At 43.6% G+C, this 19,282-nt stretch overlaps 2 protein-coding genes across 2 annotated transcripts in view; both read right to left on the reverse strand.

The window, feature by feature from the left end:
- The window catches only part of LOC140077967 (cytochrome P450 2G1-like), a 119,169-nt gene that overhangs the window by 93,881 nt on the left and 6,006 nt on the right, over window positions 1-19,282 (reverse strand). The window lies entirely within an intron of this gene.
- On the reverse strand, window positions 3,929-17,511 carry LOC140077444 (cytochrome P450 2A10-like). Its single transcript, XM_072124668.1, has 6 exons — window positions 17,485-17,511; window positions 11,602-11,778; window positions 11,300-11,441; window positions 8,998-9,185; window positions 7,753-7,894; window positions 3,929-6,107 (listed from the first exon to the last, which is right to left on the reverse strand). Exons 1-6 carry the CDS (start codon window positions 17,509-17,511, stop codon window positions 5,953-5,955), a joined length of 831 nt encoding a protein of 276 aa, XP_071980769.1. The 3' UTR covers window positions 3,929-5,952.

Consider the following 19,282-nt stretch of genomic DNA (forward strand, 5'->3'; position numbering starts at 1 on the left):
AAAAAAAAAAAGTCTGGGAGTGTCGAGGTTTCCAGCAGTGTTTAATTATATGGCACAGGGGTTTTTTTTGTTTTTGATAAACTTTATTTACACTTACAATCCATTTTTTAAAAAACACATTGGGGAAGATGCGCCTGGACATGTACATCAGTTTTCTGGTGTATAAACCGGAAATAATTGCAATTACTAGCAAAGCACCAGGAATTACAAATATTTACCCCCTTTATGGCTCGTCCATACACTATGAGGTCACGCCACCTCCAAACCGAGTGCGCCCCGGGCCGGAAGAGAAGAAGACAGAACTGCGGGGGCCAGGAAGAAGACACTGAAGGAGATCATAGAGTTTCGTTGAAGGGGGCATCTGATGTGGACATTTATTTAAAGGGGGGATTTTCTGTATAGGCGCGCTCTACTGTGGAAAATGTGGACAATTAGGACATTTCTTTAAAGGAGGCATCTGATGTGGACATTTCATTAAAGGGGGCAGCTGATGGGGACATTTCTTTGAAGGGGGGCATCTGCTGTGGACATTTCATTAAAGGGGGGATCTGCTGTGGATAATTTCACTAAATGAGGTGTCTGTTGTGGACATTTTATTAAAGGAGGCATCTGCTGGAGGATATTTCATTAAAAGGGGCATCTGTTGTGGACATTTCTTTAAAGGGGGCTCTGCTGTGGACGTCTCTGTAAAGGAGCGTTCTGCTGTGGAGGGGGGCTATGCTGTGGTAAATGAGGAAAATTAGGAGCCTTAGCTTATGCGGGAGTATTTACAGCATAAGAGGGAGTTTAGCTGTGGAGCGCAGAGGTCCGGCCAACAGTCCACATCTCCTGCACTGTCTGGGAGATCCGGTGTAGATGGGTTCATGCAGTTAGGGAATGTGATTGGCTTTCCTAAGTAGATGGTTATAAGAGCCGGTAGGAAGCTCATCATTATTACTGCCATTATTATGAACAATACAAGATTAAAGATATAGGGGATATAGAGTAGTACTTAGGTCCTAATCTCCAGACACATGTTGGTTTGGATGCAGGGAGGGCCCTAGTTGTGTGAACAGCCCGGGGCCCATGGGATACTTAATCCACCACTGGTGTCAGGGGGCCTTGGCATCAGACTTGACACACTAAAGAATGGAGGATGTGCACCATTATATATATATATTATGCTGCACATTGGTGTCAGGATTTGATTCGTTGTCCTTTGGTCTTTCTGGTCGGTTCTCTACCACTGTGCTATGTGGCCTGATTGTTTATACCTGTCTTTTTGTTATTGTTGTTACTGTATTATCTTCTGGTGTTTTTAGGTCCCAGCTGTGTTCATTTGTGTTATCCTATCAGGAGTGGGCGGGTTCCATTGAAGGCTGGTTTTGTCGGTCAGTATTTGCCAGGTATTGTTGTATCTGCAGATTATCCCTGACTCTACTTATTCAGTACCTTGTCTGTGGTGAGAGATTCTGAAGTTTGTCTGTTCGCTTGTAGTCACTCACCCCTTTCCTTGTGCACCTTCTCTGGTTGTTACCTGTTATTTCTGTCCTCCCTATTGCCCTTCTTCCTGTATTCAGTCTGGGTTGTGTGTTTGTGTGCATGCTGGGATTGATAGTTCTCCAAGTTTTACTTGCAGCAATCTTTTCATTAGGGGGGGGGGGGGGGGGGATTTAGTACACCAGACCCCAGTATCCTTTAGTCCTTTCCCCTTCTTTCTGGATAGGTCTTCATGTTCAGAGTGAGAAGTTTTTGGGTCCGTAGATAATCCCCACAGGCAGGGACTAGTTTAGCCTCAGGGTAAGGGGCAGTTTTCCCTTCTCCTAGTAATGCCCCTTGATTTACCATACGCTATGCATGAGCGCCGGCCTTATGATGGCCCCCATGAAGTACAGTTATCAGGAGATAAAAGAGAAAGAAAATTCAGGAAAAAGATCAGGAAGAGATTCAACATCTCACTAAGGCAACACAAAAGAAAACTACTTAAAGGGGTTTTCCCACAAAACAAGTTAGGCCCTAACCACAGGATAGGGCCTAACTTGCTAATTGGAGGGGGACTTGTGATGATCAGATCACAAGGGGTCCGATGGAGTCCAATGTACTCCCGTTGGACCGCTTGCTGCTCCCCGAGATCAGTGGAGCAGCTGTTTGCGCATGGCTGGATTGTCCAGTTCATCTCTATGTTCAATTTAGAATCTCTCCTGCCTCTGAAAAACTCTATATTCCAGCAACTCTCACAGATTGGGGCTTATTTACTAAGGGTCCCACGGCCGCATTTTTGTCAGGTTTCCCGACTTTTCGGAGATCGCGCCGTGGATTGTGTCGCACACGATCATTTTGTGTCACTATCACGCCGGCTTTCATGCAACACAAATTGGGGGGGCAGACCTTCGAACGATCCGACAGATTCAAACTACGCGCGGGATTTAACAATTCAGTTTGTGTCGCAAGCCATGCACTTACATACACCGGGAGGAAGACGGTGAACTCCGGTGGACCTGATCAGGGATGCGACACATGCAGGAAATCAGGTGCACGATCTTCATGAATCGCAGCATATGTGCATTCTGGCAGACATTCCCGGACCGGGGATCGCGCATGGACCGGGTAAGTAAGTGTGCCCCACTATGTATTGGTCTTATAGACTCTACACAAGTGTAAACGGGGTGTATTTTCCAATAATGCTTCCCATACAAGGGATCTGCATCTTACCTCTCCACCCTTAACACTATGCAGTTGTAAGCCATGTACCTGGGTGGGCTCCCCAGTATACCGGGTAGTTACAGACAAGGAAGGCAACTCCAACTCAAATTTATAAAACAGGATTTTATTAAACCTGATTTTGCAAAAAGGAATTCCCAAAAATATTCACATAGACTCAGTTTGGAAGCTGAGACCCTTGTGCTACACAGCGCAGTGCCCTCAAACACTTCACAATTTTCCCTGCAGGCTGCACTAGCCCAGACGCTTTACCTTTTAATTCCCTAATCCACAAGAACAATTCTGTGAGTGTGATATCGGCGAACCGGCAGTATGATACAAAGGCTTACTAATTTAACGAGGGAACTCTACTCCACCAAACAGACTACGACAGATTATGTACAACAGTAAATGTGCCTCTGTAGTAAGGAGGCCTGTGACTTACAAGCTTCCTAACTAATCTTACTATAGGCCTTTATACGGTAATTATTAACTTGGCAGCAAGAGTTTAATGTTGCGAACACGGTTAACTGCTTTGTTGGCACGGTGGACCTCAGTACTCTCACTGACTTGGGTCTGTTTGGTACCTTATCTTTAGAAACTGCTGAAAGACAGGCTCAATCAGCAACTACGCAGCCTCGATGACGCTTCCGCTTGTCCTCTCATTGGGGTCCTGATGGCAATTCTCTCCTTCAGATCTGGATCACAGCCACACCACAACAGCGTGTGGTCCAGCTCTCTTTGCACTGCTTTGGTCCCTTAGTGAACGCTCACACACATGGATGACAATGGAACACAGTTAGCAGGGAGGAGTCAGCTCTCTGCAGTAAGCCGATAATGCCCTTCACCCCGCCCTTTACCTTGCACCCTTTAAAATTGGGTTAAAAGTGGAGTGGAGTGGAGTGCAGTGACTGACTGGCCTGAGGCTCCCTATTAAATATATAATTCACGAGGCAGAAGAGCTGGCTCTGCTTAGTGAGCGGAGTCTAATGATCCAGCCCCCTAAGAAGAGACGGACTGCCCATCAGAACAAGGTGTCCACGTCATAATTCCAAGGAGCTCCAGTCTTTTACTTTGCATCCCTTTAGGTAAACAGTGCCTCTTGTGGCCAAAAAACAAAATGGAGACTGTTTCATCATCTTTTTACCCCTGTGGTTTTCTGTCTAGTTTATACTGAAGGGGTACAAGTGGTGGGAATAAGGAGTGGCAATACAGAAGGCAAATGTTTAGCATTGGTGGGGTCCCAAGACATTACTGGGACACTGGCTGGATAATTCATAAACTGGCTAATTTGTCTATTGAGAGATTTTTTCCCTCAATTCTTATGGCTGTGTTAACCTTTTTGTGGGGATAGTTTTTTTGTTCTTAGCAAAAATATGTCTTAAAGGGAGACTAGTAAAGCACAGAGATAACAGCAGCATAGAGATGTCATACTACTTTGATCAATGCTAATGTCTGTTCAACTGTCACTCACCAGACATGGCCCTTATTTTTGGCTCAACACAATACTAAATCCAAAAGAAAAAACTTTACCATGGTCAAATTCACAGAGCAAAATCTAAACAACCATGAAATGAAATGAAATAATGGAAACCAGGGTGAAAATAAGAGAAGATATGTAGAAATATGGACTAGAGTCAGAACGCACCATCCGTATCTCTCAACCATCCAGGAAAACACGAGACAGTCTCATCTGTCAAATGTTTTCATTATCATAAAATAATTATTTAATGTCGTTATTTACATCATATTCTGTAAAGTGATAAAGACATAACAAAGCAGTTGTACAGAGTCCCATGCGTGCATGTGATCATCTCCATGGTGGTGCAGTGTCCATGACACATCGAGCAAAACCCATACATCAGCACAATGAAGGGTCATACACCCAGAATAAAAGCTTGGGAAAGGAAGGAATAAACACAAAGTAAACTTAACAAACAAGATATCTGATAATATGCCTACACCCTACAAACACCCCAAGGGCCACAACAACTCACAGTACAGACGGGAGATGGGGGTGCTGCCAGGAGATTCTAAAAGGAAGGGAGGAATGGGGAAGGGTTTCTTTGACAGCCACTTTCCTGGAAATTGAGCAATTACAGCATGGCTGAGTTGGAGGAACAGTAGATGGAATGAGTTTATAGGGTCATAAGTATTGTCAAATGTTGGAATAAATGGAGAACACTGCTCTTACAGATATCTCCCAAATATATCACCCCTCTGGCCGTCCAACTGGCCCAGCTAGGCACTGAGAAGAGCTCGGGAAGGACCGGGTTTTTCCACAAGGGAGTGAATTTATCAAACCTCACTGTATAGTAACTCACCCACAACAAAAGAAGCTCTAGTCTCCCATCACCACCAAACAGAAGACACTCAGGAGAGGGAAAGTGAGGGCTGACAAGCATCGCCAAGGTGCGCAGCTTTTCAAAGTGAAACATTCAGGGGATATGACAGCTGGGCAGCACAGTCGTATTAAAACAGCTCAAAGTCAGTGAGCCCCACTCCTCCCAGGGGCGGAACAGCAAATGGATGGCCACCCTTGCCCTCTTACTCACCCAAATAAAAAATTCTAAACAGCTTTGTAGCTTTTGAAAGAAGCCACATGATTTATATACAATGTTGATTGCAATAGGCTATATACAATTGAAGGGATATAATCACCTTGAAGGGAACCTGTCATCAGGAGCCCCTTTTTCATGTCTTCAAACAGAAAGGTAAAAAAGCCAGTCTCACTATAAAATGATGATGTAAAAATATTCAATTTATCCTCCTACCCACTTCAGAAACATGAAATGGGTTTACTATCATATTGCCCTACATCTAATTTCAATGAATTCCAGTTTTTTGTTGATTTACAGTCCTTCATCCGCAAACTATCCCTGACATGCCACTTCAATCTGCCAAAAAAGGACACCAGGACAGAAGTGGCAAACATCTGCAAGTTGTTCTTCACACATATTGTTCTTCAAATACTATTGCGGAGAACACCGTTCTGCACGCGTGTCTCCGGAACAGATCGCAGATGTTCCCGAACATCTGCAATCTGTTCTGCACTGTGTTATTTCACTGTGCTCGGTCAGTTTGTAATTTTACTGAAAAATGCTCGGGTCTCCCATTGATTTCAATGGGGCTCGTTACTCGAAACGAGCACTCAAGCATTGGGAAATGTTCGGCTCGAGTAACGAGCACCCGAGCATTTTAGTGCTCGCTCATCTCTATCTATGTCCTTTTCAATTTATTTCCGTATGTTTTCAACTAATTTAAAATTTCATTTCAGAACCGAGGGATGACTTTCATCTCATATATGTTAGCTCTTGAGGTATTGGTGTTGTCTACTGTGGGCTCCAAGGTAAACCTCTGCAGTATAGTGCTGTAAAAAAGGAAAAGCTCCATGCGGGCCAGGTCTTCTCCCATACATACACGTTTACCTGAGGAAATAGAACAAACAAAAAGAATAGGAAGTCAAACTAAACTTATAGAGATTTACGTATCTGAAACAATATGTCTGTGACATTATATACAACACAGGCCTATATCCTATAATTTAATATGTCTGTGACATTATATACAACACAGGCCTATATCCCTAAACAGCCAACAGAACCCTTTCACTACCCTCAGTAAAACAGAGCTCTCTCAACATGATAGTCTACCACGAACTGTGGTTAATTATAAGCCCTGTTCTTAATGAGATTATATTGGGCCTGAAGTCAACCAAAGTAGCACATAAATGACCAAGACACAAATGTGGCAATTTGTTGATTGAGGAAAAAGAACAACCAGTTTAGATAAAAATATGTACTGTAGACAGAGTACAAGTTGCAAGTGTGCTGCCCCAATGGAGAGGGATGGCCAGCACTTTCAGATACTTTCTGCCATTTGAAGTGATTTTGTTGTTGTATTAATGTAAGCCACAGGGCTAATTTGCTTTTAAAGGGAACCTGTCACAAAGAATGTGATTTTAAAGGAAACCTACCTTCCTATCCCCGCAACTTTTATTCCCCTAATATGTAAATTTTGTAAAGAGGCTGAGCTGAGGCTACATGGCACGGCTACTCCATGCACCAGTAGCTTCTTTGCTCCTCCTACCAGAAATCTTCGGCGCGCAGCTCCTTGTAGCTGCGAGCTCTCGCCCAAGATACCTTCCATCTGCGCATGCGCGGAAAAGCTGGCCTGCCTCTGCGCAGCAACGGCTTTGGAACAGTGACAGATGCACAGACCGCAGGTATCTTGGACGGGGGCGCGCAGCTACAAGGAGCTGCGTGCCAAAGATTTCTTGTAAGAGGAACAAAGAGGCTACTGGGGCTATCCTCACATCCTATAGCTGGTGACAGGTTCCAATAGCCTTTGCTATACTGATTTAAAGATGCCTTTGTCAGCATTCTGAATCATTTAAGTGGTTTAAATAAGTTTAATTCTTATTGCCTGGCTCCATGCAAGCAGCATGTGACGAGTCACCTTCTCTCCCTCCTGAAAACATTTTTTAAATCAGCATAGCATAGGCTACTGGAACCTGTCACTAGCTAAAAATGACATTCCTGGTGACAGTCTCACTTGTAGACACATACCCCTGCCCCTCGGCATTTTCAGGGAACACTTTCCGCATGAGTTAGCTCCAGAATATCAAATGAATTCTAACTTCTCCACTGGAGGTCATAGGATCACTTTCCCGGTGCCCTCAGACTCATCTGGACCTCCAGTTTCATTGGAGACCAAATGTGACTTACTATGTTCCCATTGAGAGTTCTGCATATCTTCTCATCCAAGGCCTGTAGAATACAGAGGAATATGTTCCCCACTGTGTTGATTCCAGAAATGTATCTCGCTGGGGAGGCCCATAAATCCATAACTTGCATATTATTTGCTTGTAATTTAGTGATCTAAAAACCAGTGACTTGTTTACCTTAAGCTGATCCCCAACTCCAATCTCTACTCTGAGTAAAAGCTGTAGCAGGCTTTCTGGCTAGATATTATAGGATTCATTCAGAGCAGAGGTGAGGGTTACAGAGCACTAGAGTACAGGGAACTTAGAGCTAAACCCTGGAATCCTGGAAAAACACAATACTGTCTCACCTGCAGAGAATGGTATAAAGGCATCACTTTTCTTGAAGCCACCTTTATCATCGAGAAAGTGTCCGGGGTCAAACTTTTCTGGGTTCTTGAAATGTGCAGGGTCTTTCAGGACAGATGTCAGCACTGGATACACCAAAGATCCCTGAAAGTTAAGGCCAAAATCTGAAAATGTGTTTGATGATAACCCTTTAATTGCCGCTGGTTCATACACGCCGCCATGAATCGTTGCCCTCATGGCATCATCGCGGGTGTGGAAGGGGAGTGATCTGTTTCTATGAGAACCTGAACCTGCCATATGAACAGATCTGTAACAGTTTGTCTATGACAAACTGATACAGATCATGTGCCAACTGCCATACACTGCAATAAAGTTTATAAATAAAAATACATTTTACAAAAATCAGAAACATGTCAGGTATCGCCGTATCCCTAAAATCCCAGAAAATAGCACCCAAATGTTGCAACACATTAAAGGGGTTATCCGGATTTAAAAAATTTTTTTATGGCCTGGCTGGGGAGGGCTATTTAAACACAATAAACATCTACTTACCTCCTCCGGTGCTGCCGATGTCCCGCGCCGCAGCCGGTCTTCTCCGTGCGCCAGTTTCATTACAAGGGCGCACAGGGAGCTTCCAGCCGGCCGGATGCTCCCATGCGCACCATCTCCCAGCGCTTACAACGCTGAGAGATAGGGACGGATGGGGTGAGCCGTCCACATCGCGGACCGGAAGCTCCCTGTGCGCGGATTCCGTGCCCCTGTAAACAAACAGGGGCACAGATCGAAGGGACCGCAGCGCGGGACATCAGCGGTGCCGGAGGAGGTAAGTCCATGTTTATTATGTTTAACTAGCCCTCCCCAGCCCGGCCATAAGAAATTTTTAAACCCGGATAACCCCTTTAAATGTTTGTAAAAAATTATCAGAAAGTCATACAGTTCCCAAAATGGCAGCAATGAAACCGTTCGCTCCTATTGACACCTTACTCAGTACTGTACCCCGTATAATTTGTGTTTGAATATGGAAAAATGGTGACTCTTATATGCAAATAATGGAATGCTAAATAGCATCATTGGGAAGCAGGATTTGTTTGTGCGGAAAAGAAACCATCATACAGCTCTGTACACAGAAAAATAAAAAAGTTATGGAATTTTAAAGGAGGGAAGTAAAAATGAAAGAAAAATTTGCATTGGGGGAAGGTGTTAAATGAAAGGTCACTGGGAAACAGGAATGATGCGTCATAATCCACCTTAGGGATGTGATATCCTCGGAAGGTTGTGTCTCTGCTTGCGCCATGAGCAACTCCTAGAGGGAAGATATCTGCACATCTCTGGATCTCGTGGATGACGGCATCGGTATAGGGCATCTTACTCCTGTCGTCTATTGATGGACATCGATCTCTGCCGATCACATTGTCAATCTCCTTGTGGATCTTCTCTAAAATGTACAAAGCAAACAGAGAAAGGGACAGACTTTGTAATATCTCATAAAGGAGAGAAGCTCATTTACTAAGAGCAGTGCAGTGTGTACTATGTGCAGTTACCGGTGCAGTGTGTAGGGGGCGCCAGAATCATGAATGTGGTGCCCTCTGAACTTCTCCGACAGAGGGCACCACTTTTTTTTGGTACACCTTTAACATGGGGCGTGTAACACAATTGTATTGGAATTTGCATGTTAAAACCGGAGCTCGGTTCGACTGTGTACCGGACGCCCCTTTGTGTTTCATGATGCATAGTGCAGCTGCTCCACAAAACAGTCACATGCAACACAAATGCGGCACAGGCACTTCTTAAATACCTGTGCAAGCAGTTTGCACAGAAAAAAACGTGTGACATAAATCTGGTGCAAGCACCTTAGTAAATGTGCCCCATTATGTTGGTGAACTATAGTAGCAAACTATAGTTTTTGGAGAATATGGGGGAGATTTATCATAAGTATCTTAGAGCAGAACTGTTCTAGTTGCCCATGGCAAGCAATGAGAGTTCAGCTTTCATTTATCCAGAGTTGTTTTTGAAATAAAAGCTGAGCTCTGATTGGTTTCCATGGGCAACAAGGACGGTTTTACCTCAGAAACTTGATGATAAATCACCCCCTATGTATCCCTTAGGCAGTCAGTTTTCTCAACAAGCTTTAAAGGACATCTACCACCAGAATCAAGGATTCTAAGCCAAGCACACTTACCAGCAGGATCCACTCTTCTTTTAGCTTTTTATGGTCTCAATTATACAAATAGTTTTTTAAAATTATGCAAATGAGCCTTAGGGGCTCCAGGCTTCATTGTCTGTTAATTATACACACCTTCATGCAGGCTTATGGCCTGACTCCTGTGTCCCCAAAGCCAGAGAGATGGTGACTCTGACTGGGGAAAAATGGAGTAGGTGGGCAATAAACAAGCTTGGAGGTGTGCATAATTAGTGAGCCACAGAGCCTGGAGCCCCTCAGACTCATTTACATAATTGTAAAAGCTTTAAAAAAAATTCTATCATAAGAATCTATAAAAGTATGGATCCTGCTAGGGGACACACCAGCATGTAAGTGCTTTGTTGACAATCCTTGATCTTGGTGGTAGATTTCCTTTACATAAATTAGTACAAGTAAATTTAAAGGAAATCTACCACCAGGATTACAAACTAAGCACACTTACATGCTGCTGTGTGCTCCCTCTGTCATATTCTGCTGTCCTTTTAGCTTCTTATGCCCTTGTTTTTTTTTAAAGAAAAGGTTTTTAAAATCATGCAATTGAGCCTGAGGGGCTCCTGGCACCATTAACAACTATGGAGCCCAGAGCCCCTCAGGATTATTTACATAACTTTTCAAGGCTTTTTATGTAAGAGCAAGGATATAATAAGCTAAAATAAGAGCAGATCCTGGCAGTGGGGGGGCACACCAGTATGTCAGTGTGCTTGGTTTACAATCCTTCTATCCTGGTGGAAGATGCCCTTTAAGAAAAATATATTCTATAAGAGAAAAGTGTTTGTGTGTGTATGAGACCATATGAGGGATTGGAAGCGACGCGAACGCCAGGCTTACCATGTGCGACTAGGCAGCTAGAGGTTTGGAGGAGTAGGTGTGGTTATTTTTGAGGGCGTGATCGCCCCATGAGAACATTTAAAAGGCTACAATTGGATATTACCTGTGTGCCCTGCCCGTGCATGCGCAGACCTACTTGGAAGACGCCGTTATGTAATGTTCTGAACAGGATCGCAATGTGAACGTATGTTACTCACTCACGTGTACACTTTGGATTATGTATTCACTTTTGTATGTAATTGACTTATATATGACTATGCTCCACCCACTATGTATGGATCACTTCCTATAAATATAATCTCTATGCACTTAATCATTTGCTTGAGAAAGGCTTCGGAGGAAGCTGAAACGTAGCAGCCTGGGAATAAAACCCACTTGATTTATTACCAGTATTTTGGATGCCGCCTATTCTCTATTGCTGGGGGATGTGGCCGGTCCTGTAGTGCGTGCACCTAACTACTTGTCAATGCAGTGCCGCTAAAAATTCCTTTTTGTTAGATATATGTAAACATGTATCTTACCTTGTATTTCTGGATATTGTAAGAGCGCAACAAAACCATAACTCAAGGTCATTTTCGAAGTCCATGTTCCTACAAAGAACATATCAAATATTGTCGCCTCCAAGTTTTTCTCGTGAAATTCTGTGTCCGGATTATTTTTTTCCTAAAGCAAATACAATGCATAATTATTATAGTTGTAAAAAAAAGTAAAAAAAAATATGTACTCTGTGTATAGAAATGTATTTATTTCTAGATAATATATAAATTCAAACACAAGATGCAAGTGTAAGGGTCTAAAAATGGAAAGTGATCTCCAATCTGACCTCCTCCATCTTTATGAGGAAGGAATCCATGAAGTCTCGAGGGCAATTCTTATCCAAATCGACCCGGTGGGTATTAATCATTTCCTTCATAAATTGTCTCAGATTGTCCATTAGTTTGAAGATCTCTTGGTGAGGACCAGGAATGTAATACATCAGACTTGGGAATAAGCCAAAAAGCTTAAAGGGAAAAAGGAAACAGAAACAAAAATAACATTAATATTCTTTATTGTGTCTTGTGGCATATTGTATACATTGTATCACATACTTTGCTTTTATGGAATGAAAAAAAAATATATAGATGATCTTTTTACATTTTTTTCTCTGCAGCTTCTACATCTCCATGATTATGGACTACAAAACAACCGTGTGTAGTCAGAACCTGCAGTAATACTTCAGTTTTCCATCTATGTTTGTCAAGTAACGGTAAAACATTGTGTGAATCTAATACATAAAGCTGAGTGTATGTATGTATGTATGTGTCTGTGTGTATGTATGTATGTATGTGTGCATGTATGTATGAATTTTTGTGTATGTATGTATGTGTGTATGTATGTGTGTATGTATGTGTTCATCTATGTATGTATGTGTGTATGTATATACGTGTGCATGTATGTATATATGTGTGCATGCATGTATGTATGTATATATATATGTGTTCATATATGTATGTATGTGTGTACGTATATACCCTGTTTCCCCTAAAATAGGACATCCCCCGAAAATAAGACCTAGTACAATTTTGTTCAATCTTAGAAATATAAGGCCTCCCCTGAAAATAAGACCTAGCGGCTGCCATTGCAGCGGACCCCCATGTCATACATTAGTATTAGTAGATTTTTTAGCTGCTGCAAGAGGTTGTGACATGCGGGAAGAATTACAGAATAAAATCACTGACTGTTGCAGGACAAATACGTTACAAGCTGCTACATGGACATGAAGTGGTCATTTAAGGAAAGTTCTATTGCTAAACATGAGAGATTGGGGCCAAAAATTCCAATAGTTCAGAGTTTGGAGAGTAATAAGGATGTTTTAGAAGTTTTTTTTTTTTTGTTCACCAATAAATGTAAATTCTTGTACATGGAAAAATAAGACATCCCCTTAAAATAAGACCTAGTGCCTCTTAAGGAGCAAAAATTAATATAAGACACTGTCTTATTTTCGGGGAAACAGGGTATGTGTTCATCTATGTGTGTATGTGTGTATGTATATATGTGTGCATGTATGTATGAATGTGTGAATGTATGTATGTATGTATGTATGTCTTCTAAAGGAATCTTCACTGTCACATTTACAATCACCAAAGTTTGCAAACCCGCTCCCTGTGACTCAGGGAACGTCATAGTCTTGACATTGAATCCAAATTTTCACTGTACACTTATAATATACACTTATTCACCGCCATATCCAGTGGCCATTGCCTGCTGCTGCTGTGGCAGTTTAAAGGGAACCTACCACCACAAATCTACCTATAAAGGTAGATTGGGTGGTAGGCGGATCAATGGGACGTGAGGAGAGCCCTTTTAAGGGCTAATCCTCACGTCCCTGCACTTTTTTAATAACTTTAATTTGGTATTTATTCAAATTTACTTATGCGGCTACCGGGGCGTGGAGTAGCCGCATATGAGATTACAGGAGGCGGCTACTCCACGCCCCGGTAGCCATTTTACCCCTCCTACTCACCCATCTTCGGCGCGCAGCTCCGTGTAGCTGCGCGCCCTCGTCCGGCGATCCTGCCGTCTGCGCATGCGCAGAAGAGCAGGCCCGCGCCTGTTTCGGAGTTGTGACCGCGCAGGCGCGGGCCTGCTCTTCTGCGCATGCGCAGACGGCAGGATCGCCGGACGAGGGCCGAAGATGGGTGAGTAGGAGGGGTAAAATGGCTACCGGGGCGTGGAGTAGCCGCCTCCTGTAATCTCATATGCGGCTACTCCACGCCCCGGTAGCCGCATAAGTAAATTTGAATAAATACCAAATTAAAGTTATTAAAAAAGTGCAGGGACGTGAGGATTAGCCCTTAAAAGGGCTCTCCTCACGTCCCATTGATCCACCTACCACCCAATCTACCTTTATAGGTAGATTTGTGGTGGTAGGTGCCCTTTAAAGATGTGCCGTGATTGTTTGCTCTGCTGCCACAGGTCATTAATATTAATTATTATAGGCAATGAGTATAGGACACTTATGTGTATAAGGCTACATGCACACTGCTGTTGCCTGCCGCACCATAGCACGGCGGGCACACGGCAGCGCACGGGGAGAGGAGGAGGAGGAGAGCGCAGCTCACTCCCGCCACTCTCCATAGGGATACATGGCGCACAGCGCCATATTACGGGAAAAGATAGGACATGTCCTATCTTTTTCTTTGGTATGGAGCAGTACGGTGCCGCACGTGTGTTGCACCAAACCGCTCCCGTAGGGCGCCGTGCGCCCATTGCCGTCTATGGGGGACGCATATCGGCCGTATATACGCCGGCCGTATATATGTCCCCTTGTGGCATTGTGAATGCAGCCTAAGACAGAGTGAGAGACAAAGACAGACAGGGAGAGTGAGTGACAGAGAGACAAGCAGGGAGAGTGATGGACAGAGAGACAGTCAGGGACAGTGAGTGACAGAGAAAAAGGGAGTGAGAGTGAGTGATTGACAGAGACACAGGCAGGGAGAGTGAGTGAGTGACAGGCAGGGAGAGTGAGAGACACAAGCAGGGAAAGTAAGTGAAATAGAGACAGGAAGGGAGAGTGAGTGACAGAGAGAAAGGCAGGTGTAGAGAGAGATAAAGAGACAGGCAGGGAGAGAGAGCGAGTGAGAAACAGGCAGAGTGAATGAGAGAGACAGGGAGGTAATAAATACATACATAGATATAAAATATATATTATTTTGTAAACCGATTTCCTTTTTGAAATTCCGCGGTTTGTCCAAATCCGTCAGGTTGTTCGACGGCCAGGCCCCCCCAATTTCTGTTGCGTGAAAGCTGGCGCCGATGCGCCACAATCCAATCGCGTGTGCCAAAATTAGTTAGTTATTAGTTATTAGTTATTTTACATTACATTTATTTCGACACTTGGAAAATATGGGTCATGATGTAGATGACCACACAACGGGGCAAAAGTCTAAGGCAAGATAAGTAAAGTTGGCGAACATTTCTATAAACTAAATTATCTAAACTAAACTAAAAATTATCTGTTTAGATTTCTGTATGCAATGCATGGTGGGTAACAGCGCCATCTACTTGTAGTGTAGTGTATTTCCTGGCTTGTAGTTCTCAACGCATTATAATAATTAATAATAATCTTTATTTATATAGCACCATCAAATTCCGTAGCTTTACAAATCACAGGGGACAAATAGAAGTATAATATAACATTACAGAGTACAAACAGTCTTATGGAACAATAGGAGTGAGGACCCTGATCACAAGAGCTTACAGTCTATGAGGATGAGGGGGTGACACTAAAGCTTACAGTCTATGAGGATGAGGGGTGACACAACAGCTTACAGTCCATGAGGATGAGGGGTCACACAAGAGCTTACAGTCTATGAGGATGAGGGGGTGACAAAAGAGCTTACAGTCTATGAGGATGAGGGGGTGACAAAAGAGCTTATAGTCTATGAGGATGAGGGGGTGACACAAGAGCTTACAGTCTATGAGGATGAGAGGGTGACACAAGAGCTTACAGTATATGAGGATGAGGGGTGACACAAGAGCTTACAGTCTATGAGGATGAGGGGTGACACAACAGCTTACAGTCCATGAGGATGAGGGGTCACACAAGAGCTTACAGTCTATGAGGATGAGGGGGTGACAAAAGAGCTTACAGTCTATGAGGATGAGGGGAGACACAAGAGCTTACAGTCTATGAGGATGAGGGGGTGACAAAAGAGCTTATAGTCTATGAGGATGAGGGGGTGACACAAGAGCTTACAGTCTATGAGGATGAGAGGGTGACACAAGAGCTTACAGTATATGAGGATGAGGGGTGACACAAGAGCTTACAGTCCATGAGGATGAGGGGTGACACAAGAGCTTACAGTACATGAGGATGAGGGGGTGACACAAGAGCTTACAGTCCATGAGGATGAGGGGTGACACAAGAGCTTATAGTATATGAGGATGAGGGGTCACACAAGAGCTTACAGTCCATGAGGATGAGGGGTCACACAAGAGCTTACAGTCTATGAGGATGAGGGGGTGACACAAGAGCTTACAGTCTATGAGGATGAGGGGTTGACACAAGAGCTTACAGTCTATGAGGATGAGGGGGTGACACAAGAGCTTACAGTCTATGAGGATGAGGGGGTGACACAAAAGCTTACAGTCTATGAGGATGAGGGGGTGACACAAGAGCTTACAGTCTATGAGGATGAGGGGGGACACAAGAGCTTACAGCCTATGAGGATGAGGGGGTGACACAAGAGCTTACAGTCTATGAGGATGAGGGGTGACACAAGAGCTTACAGTCTATGAGGATGAGGGGTGACACAAGAGCTTACAGTCTATGAGGATGAGGGGGTAACACATGAGCTTACAGTCTATGAGGATGAGGGGGTGACACAAGAGGTAAAATAAATTACATAATGGTCCAGGCATTCTTTATAAGGGAACAATATAAAATAATTTAATAAATAATTTAATAAATAGAAATTCTTCTGCTTGAACCAGCCATCAGCCGCCATCTTATATACAGGGTCCAAGGTGAAAAAGACTGCAGAGAAGCCTGGAGCTTGGTGTATATCTGGTGTTTGCCGGATAACAGATGGGAGATAGGACATAGGATGGATTAGTAAATGGAGGGATGACATTTCATGCAGTTAGTGATGGGATTTTAGAGCATGTTTGAAGCTTTTGAGGTTGGGTATTAGTCTGATAGTCCAGGCAAGGTCATTCCACAGAATTGGTGCGACTCAGGAGAAGTCCTGGAGACATGCATGAGAGGTCCGAATTAAGGTAGAAATTAATCTAATATTGCCAGATCAAAGAGCACGGGTTGGGTGATAGACTGAGATGAGAGTAGAGAGATATAAGGAATATCTGGAGGCATCCGTGTAGCATTTGGTCCGAAAGACGAGCCTAGCTGCTGCATTAAGAATAGATTGTAGAGGAGAGAGTTTAGCAAGTGGAAGAGTAGGGAGTTACGGTAATCGAGTGAATCAGCGCGACAATTAGCATTTTAGAGATTTCAATTGTCAGAAATGGTCGGATTCTGGAGATGTTTCTGAGATGCTGCAAGAGAGAGCAAGAGACTGAGTATATGGTGCAAAGGAGAGGTCAGAGTCCAGCACAACCCCAAGACAATGGCCCCGGGGCTATATTGATCCCACAGACGGAGATGGAGAGGTCAGGGTTAGGTCGGTTAGAAGATGGTGGAAAGACAATAAATTCAGTCTTAGATTGAGTTTCAAGAAGAGAGAGGACATGATGTTAGAGACAGCAGAGAGACAGTCACTAATGTTCTGGATTAAGGCAGGGGTGATGTTACGTGCAGAAGTATATAGCTGGGTGTCATCAGCATAAAAATGATACTGGAAACCAAATCTGCTGATGGTTTGTCCAATGGGGAGAGTATAGAGGGAAAAGAGGAGACAACCAAGGACTGAGCCCTAGTGGGGCGAGCAGAGGAGAGGAGCCTGGACACTTCTTCCTCTGTGACTGGCTCAAAGGAAGAGAGTGAACAAGATAAGGTACAAGAGGGACTGGAATTCGTGGGGTGAGAGGATTGAGCAATTATTTCCTGATGAATGCAATCAATTTTATCTTTAATGTAGGTGCCAGATCTTCAGCCCCAATTATGTGAAATCTCCTGAGGCATTGTGGGTGTTTATTGTTTCTGTATTCTCTATTAGCAGATTTTTCCTCATGACTGACCATGTGAGGAGCCACTTCCATTACTTACCTCAAGTTCATGTTCCAGCACGGTCATTTATGTAAATGCTGACGTACTCTTTATGCTTTTTAGTATGATTGAAATATTACCTCATGTTGTTGAGAATGACAGGTTTTGTATTCCATGTACCATATCATTCGATATACTCTGAATACCCCATTATTTATCCTATAGTTTCACCTTTTACTCTCTACCATCAATAAAGAGAAGTTTTTCAGAGTCTTTTCTGCAGAGGACAGGGAGGTTCATCTACAAGTCACATAATACACTGGGCTTGCATGTAAGAAGACAGTTTCGACTGCTAAGTACAAGCTCACTATATCAGACAATACAAAGCCCACCATTACCCCTGCAAGTGGGTATCGTAACAGTCTCCTAACGGTCACATCATGTCTCAAAGTCGAGCATCTTCAGTCAAGACAAGGTATTTGACATGTGGATCTATCAGAACATCGATCAGAGAACCCGCCGCCATTTCTAATGCAAAAGCAGACGTGGTAAAGGCAAAATCTAGCTTTGCAGAGCAGGAAATAGAGATCAGGTTAAGAGAAGCTTCCCTGAGTATGGAGAAAGTGCGCCCTCAAGCAACGCTAAAAAGACTTGCTGCTGAGAAAGAGATAGCAGTGGCCATAGCAGAAGCAGAATTTCTAGACTCATTAGAACTTTATGCTCAGAGACTTGACCTAGGATGGTCCATCATGTCAACATGCTTACTAGTACACTCAAAATTGGACGTCCATTTCTCCTTCGGCCATGTGAAAATCACTTCTTCATAAAGGATCTGCCACACAACACTTCATCACCTAGTACAGGCGGTCCCCTACTTAAGGACACCCGACTTACAGACAACCCATAGTTACAGACGGACCCCTCTGCCCACTGTGACCTCTGGTGAAGCTCTCTGAAAGCTTTACTATAGTCCCAGACTGCAATGATCAGCTGTAAGATGTCTGTAATGAAGCTTTATTGATAATTCTTGGTCCAATTACACCAAAAATTTTGAAACTCCAATTGTCACTGGGGCAAAAGAAAAAAAATTGTCTAGAACTTCCATTATAAAATATACAGTTTCGACTTACATACAAATTCAACTTAAGAACAAACATCCAGACCCTATCTTGTATGTAACCCGGGGACTGCCTGTATATTCGTTGGCGCTACCTATAACAACTGCATCTGGGATGGAAACCAAGATTATCTAGGATGCACAGTTTTCCAAAAAACAAAGGAGGACAATTGTATGGCTTGGATGTGCTCTGAGAAGGACGTGTGAGAGGGAGCTTCGTCTCTAGACCTGCTGGCGACTGTTTACTAGCGACTCAAAGTGATTCCCAACCTTGGGGAACACTCCGATAACCCCTAAAGAGAATGATGACCAGAAAAAGGACATCGAAATATGGTCCTAGACAACTTAACGACTTTTTCCTTAAGACTACATTTCGCCGGAGCGTCTTAAGATGGCAGTGACCGCTCAGCATCTCCTTCTATCTCACTTTCTGGAGGGCAATCCCCAGCTGCTTCTATTTCTGTCTCTGGATCAGAGTTTAATGGCGGACGCAGAAGTGATCAAGCCTCAGGCATTACTTCCTGCCTCTGCTGAATCAGCAACCAAAGAAAAAAGCAAGAAAGCGGATGGCTTTTCTAAGATGGCACCCAAACTCCCACGGCCTCCCTTAACACCAGGGGCAAAGCTCAGGCAATAAGAGACCACATCTTGTGGACATGTGCGCAGGTATTGACACACTGGAACATGACTGGGAGAAAGTAGGGGGTGATCCCATCAAGGACTTACCGTTCTCCGACCAAC

Source organism: Engystomops pustulosus, chromosome 9 (assembly GCF_040894005.1).
Source record: "Engystomops pustulosus chromosome 9, aEngPut4.maternal, whole genome shotgun sequence".
Classification (NCBI taxonomy): domain Eukaryota; kingdom Metazoa; phylum Chordata; class Amphibia; order Anura; family Leptodactylidae; genus Engystomops; species Engystomops pustulosus.

Excerpts from the sequence above, each read along its gene's own strand:
- LOC140077444 (XM_072124668.1), bottom strand. The coding sequence starts at position 17,511 with ATGACCGTGCTGGAACATGAACTTGAG. Across the intron at positions 11,779-17,484 it reads TGCTGGAACATGAACTTGAG|CTTTTTGGCTTATTCCCAAG; the intron begins GTAAGTAATGGA and ends TTTCCCTTTAAG. Across the intron at positions 7,895-8,997 it reads GAGGATATCACATCCCTAAG|GGATCTTTGGTGTATCCAGT; the intron begins GTGGATTATGAC and ends CTTAACTTTCAG.